The 4944-nt window shown below is 47.6% G+C and overlaps 2 protein-coding genes across 3 annotated transcripts in view; one reads left to right on the forward strand and one right to left on the reverse strand.

Annotated features, from left to right (window-relative positions):
* Positions 1 to 2450: 2450 nt before the first annotated feature.
* On the reverse strand, positions 2451 to 3777 carry MRPL57 (mitochondrial ribosomal protein L57). Its single transcript, XM_011951321.1, has 2 exons — positions 3751 to 3777; positions 2451 to 3556 (listed from the first exon to the last, which is right to left on the reverse strand). Exon 2 carries the CDS (start codon positions 3549 to 3551, stop codon positions 3243 to 3245), a length of 309 nt encoding a protein of 102 aa, XP_011806711.1. The 5' UTR covers positions 3552 to 3556; positions 3751 to 3777; the 3' UTR covers positions 2451 to 3242.
* Positions 3778 to 3779: 2 nt separating this feature from the next.
* Positions 3780 to 4944, forward strand: part of SKA3 (spindle and kinetochore associated complex subunit 3) — a 24135-nt gene continuing 22970 nt past the window's right edge. For both annotated transcript variants that reach the window (XM_011951322.1, XM_011951323.1), the window contains exon 1: positions 3780 to 4082. In XM_011951322.1, the coding sequence (XP_011806712.1) occupies positions 3980 to 4082 (103 nt within the window). In that variant the 5' untranslated portion in view covers positions 3780 to 3979. The remainder of the gene's footprint in view (positions 4083 to 4944) is intronic.

The following is a 4944-nucleotide window of genomic DNA, read 5'->3' on the forward strand; positions in this document are numbered from 1 at the left end:
AAAAAAAAAAAAAAAAAAATGTGAATCGTCTAACAAAATAATTTTTGTTAACGAGGAAAAACATTTAATGCTGGCAAATGAGACTGCCACTCTCATACATTAGTCTTGAAATTTTGCACTACCTTTCTGGAAAGCCATTTCTCATCAGGATATTTAAATGTTACAATCTAGCTTTCGGCTCTAAATTCTAGCTATCTATCTCAATACATTTTTGATTCATTTCATTTTAGAGACAGGGTCTCACTATGCTGCCCAGGCTGGTCTCACACCCTTGGCATCAAGCAGTCCTCCTACCTCAGCCTCCCGAAGTGCTGGGATTTCAGGCTGAGCCACCACACACAACAACAACAACAACAACAACAGAGACATTGTTCTGTTCCCCAGCCTGGAATATAGTGGCACAACCACAGCTCACTGCAGCCTCAAGCTCCTGGGCTCAGTATCTCAATATATTTTCAAAAAGTGTATGTATACAAGGAGATTAAAACAAAAAAAAATGAAGATTATCTGATCATTAATGAGAAATATCTCAGTGAATAATGGGTTGAATTTTTTTTCTACATATTTTGCAAACTTCTACTAAATGTATGTGTAACAGTCAACAAGATTTCTTTTTTGGCGGGGGTTAATCCATCACTGCAAGCACTTATCCTTTCTTTGTGTTGCAAACAATCCAATTATAGTCTCTTAGCTATTTTTTTCTTGAGACAGGGTCTTCCTCCGTGGCCCAGTCTGGAGTGTCGTGGCACAACCACAGCTCACTGCAGCCTCAACCTCCCCAGCTCAAGCCATCCTGCCTCAGTCTCCCAAGCAGCTAGGACTACAGGTGTACACCATGAGCCTGGCTAATTTTTTAATTTTTTTGTAAAGGTCTCACTATGTTGCCCTAGCTGGTCTCCAATTCCTAGGTTTCCCAAAGTGTGGGGATTGCAGGCATTAGCTACTGCACCAGGCTATCTTTCAGCTATTTTTATTTATTTTTGTTTTTTTGAGATGGAGTCTTGCTGTCGCCAGCCTGGAGTGCAGTGGCACAATCTCAGCTCACTGCAATCTCTGACTCCCTGGTTCAAGCGATTCTCCTCCTGCCTCAGCCTCCCAAGTAGCTGGAATTAAAGGCATGTGCCACCATGCCCAGCTAATTTTTTAAGAGAGAGGGGGTTTCACCATGTTGGCCAGGATGCTCTCGATCTCCTGACCTTGTGGTCCGCCCAACTCAGCCTCCCAAAAGTGCTGGGATCACAGGCGAGAGCCACCGTGCCTGGCCTCAGCTATTTTTAAGTATACAATAAATTATTGTTGACCATACTCACCCAAGATTTCCATATTATACAGCAATTCAATCTCAAGTCCGTCTCATCACTGGCTGTAACTCTGGACAGTTCCTTAAAATGTGTCCTCAAATATAAAATAGTTCCAACCATACAGAGTGCTGTATACTGTGTCACCAAATGCATATTGTACAGGGTGCTGTATTACACTGCTATATACAGTATGTATTTAGTAACAAAGTATTTGACTCTTTTTATTATATTCATAAAGCAAACATCTTCAACTGGTAAATTATATGGCATACTATTTTCAAAAAAGATATTTTTATTCATATAATTTTTTCTCTTTGAGATGGCGTCTCACTCCCATCACGCAGGCTGGAGAGCAGTGGCACGATCTTGGCTTACTGCAACCTCCACCACCTGGGTTCAAGCGATTCTCCTTCCTCAGCCTCCAGAGTAGCTGGGATTACAGGCGTGCACGACTACACCTGGCTAACTTTTTATTTTTTTGCTAATATTTATATTTTTTGCAGAGACGGGGTTTCACCATGTTGGCCAGGCTGGTCTCAAACTCCTGACCTCAGGTGATCCAAGAGCCTAAGCCTCCCAAAGTGATGGGTTTACAGAAGTGAGCCACCCTGTGGGCCTCAGCCATACAATTTTGACAAAGTTCTTTGTGTCTCTTCTCAGTTAATCCTGGTTTCTCCTTTATTCTTGTTCCCAGAAGCAGTTCTGATTTTTTTCCCCGCCTAAATTTTCTTTTTCAGACGGAGTCTTGCTCTGTCGCCCAGGCTGGTGTGCAGTGACACAATCTCGGCTCACTGCAGCCTCCACCTCCTGGGTGCAATCGATTCTCTTGCCTCAGCCTCCTGAGTAGCTCGGATTACAGGCCTCCTCACCACATCTAGCTAATTTTGCGTATTTTCAGTAGAGACAGGGTTTCACCACGTTGGCTGGGCTTGTCTTGAACTCCTGGCCTCAAGTGATCTGCCCACCTCAGCCTCCCAAAGTGCTGGGATTACAGGCGTGAGCCACCCAACTGGCCATATATTATTATTATTTGGGATAGGGTCTCGCTATGTTGCCCAAGTTGGACTCAAGCAATCTTCCCGAATACCTAGGACTACATGCAGGCACTACAGCACCCCGCCTTAAATAGCTACAAAATACACCTTCCTGTAACAGTTCTGATAAATATCTTTTACTTCGTTTATTTTCCTTTTTTCAGATGCAGTCTCCCAGGCTGGAGTGTAGTAGCATGATCTTGGCTCACTGCAACCTCCACCTCACTGCAACCTCTGCCTCTGAGGCATGAGGTTCATTCAGGCGATCTTCCCACCTCAGCCTCCCAAGTAGCTGAGATTACAAGCCTGTACCAACATGCCCAGCTAATTTTTTTTTTGTATTAGTAGAGACAGGGTTTTACCACCTTGGCCAGGCTGGTCTTGAACTCCTGACCTCAAGTGATCTGCCCGCCTTGGCCTCCCAAAGTGCTGGGATTACAGGCCTGAGCCACCGCACCCGGCCTCTTTTACTTCGCTTAAATGTCCACTTTTAGTAGTAAAATCCCAGAAAATGTTTGTGGGAGTATGTTTAACTAAAAAGCTCATATTTCCTTTTATTTTTGGGCAATTCTTAAGGTAAGCAAACTAATGTTGCATGATAAACCCCCATCAAGTATCTCACACTTAAGCAAAGACCTCAAATAGTCTGTGGCTTTATTGCAGCTTTCCTTCAAAATATCATGTGACTGAGAAAATCCCTATCTTCCTATCAGACTAAAGAAACGACAGGACAGCGATTACACTTTTAAGTACTAGAGGGTTTAGAGCCCTAGATATTCTATATGCAGACTACTCATGTTTGTTTTAATAAAGACTGGTCCAAAGGCTCATTTTCACAGTAGCTACAGTTTTTCAGTTCCAGGACCAGGTAAAGATGGGCAGCCCCGTGATCCATAAAATCCAAGGGTTAGGACCATTTCTTGGTAACATTGAGATGGTCGAGCTGGTCCGCAATGAACCTATGCGGGGGGAACCTGGAAGTGGCGGCCGCCTTTAAGGCCTCGAAGGCCTCCCTCCTGCGCACCGCGGCGTGGCCGCGCTCCTGCTCCCTGGTCATGTAGGGCATGCTCAGCCAGTAGTGGTTCTCCGCCTCGATCTCCAGGCGGCGGATCATGTTCTGCTTGGCGCGCAACGACACGAACCGCGGCCGCCGGTGCTTCCCGATCCACTGACGGCCAGGAATGCGGTTGCGGCAGAGGAGCGCAGTCAGGAACATGGTGCCTGCGGAACAGAGGGACGGGCTTTGCGGACGCGAAATGGCGCGGCCGGACCTGGAGAGCGCAGCGGGCGCGCGCTCCAGCTCACGCCTACGGGAGTTCCCGCACCGCCTCCCCTCCAGAGAAGCGGGGAGCCCAGCTAAGGCCGGCAGGCGAAGAAGGCGCTTCCTACAGAACTGAATTCGCGCAAGTACTCACCCGCCGGTTGCTCAGGACTCCGCGGCCGCCGGCAGACGCTGCGGCGTAAGCGCACCCGTCTCGCGGGGTCTCCTGGCGCCTCGGCGAGAGACTTCAGCTCTCGCGAGAGAGAACTGCGTCTGCGCAGAGCCGAGGACGCGTCCGGCGCCGATTCAAACTAGTGGCGGGAGGCGGTGAGGTGAGCGGTGTTGTCCGCGTACGCCTGGCGTCCTTCCCGGGTGTGCTCAGCATGGACCCTATCCGGAGCTTCTGTGGGAAGCTGCGGTCTCTGGCCAGCACGCTGGACTGCGAGACGGCCCGGCTGCAGCGAGCGCTGGACGGAGAGGAAAGCGGTGTGTGAGGCGGGCTGCCCGGGCACGGTGCGCGGGGTGCGCCGCGGGCGGAGGGGCGTGGCGAGTGGAGGTTGAGCCCGGCGGAAACCGCCAGGCACTGACGGCGTGGACGGCTGCCACCAAGGCGCGGAGTGGGTGCTGAGTGTCTCAGTGCTCGGCGTTTGGCGTTAGCGTAGCTCCCGGGCCTGGTTATGGTTTATTCCTAGGAACCCTTATCGCGTGTCCGTTTTAGTCCCAGGTACAACCCCAAGGCTCTCCTGAGGTAATGAAAGTAGCACTATTTATGTTGGGAACAGAGACAGCAGCACTTAAGAATAAGAACCTAAGTTGACAGATTGAGCTCATAATACATATACTAATTTATATGTGATATGCTTTCGTCACATACAATATATGTGCTTGTCAATAAAATACCATGTAAACCTAAACAGATTCTCTTAGAATCAAGCTATTTAACGTTGTTCTTTACACGATACTTTACACATATAGTGACTTTTTTCTCACCCAGGTGGTCAACAGTTGCAGTAAACCTGTGTTTTTCCCACTAAATCGTATTACCAACACAAACACTAGTACTCGACAGTGCTGGGGTTTTAAAAAAATGTGTATAAATAAAGCAAAATTCACCATTCACCTTTTTATTGGAGATTTTTTAAATTATTGAAAAAGTAGTTCAGATTTTGGAATTATTTCATAAATGTCATAATTGTAATGTGCTTTAAAATATTACACCCTGCAGACTTTTACTTTAATTATGATTTCCAGTCACTTGAAAATGCCTATTTCTGCCAGGCACGGTGGCTCACGCCTGTAATCCCAGCACTTTGGGAGGCCGAGGCGGGCGGATCACGAGGTCAGGAGA

The sequence above is a fragment of the Colobus angolensis genome, unplaced genomic scaffold (genome assembly GCF_000951035.1).
Source record: "Colobus angolensis palliatus isolate OR3802 unplaced genomic scaffold, Cang.pa_1.0 Scaffold318, whole genome shotgun sequence".
NCBI classification, from domain to species: domain Eukaryota; kingdom Metazoa; phylum Chordata; class Mammalia; order Primates; family Cercopithecidae; genus Colobus; species Colobus angolensis.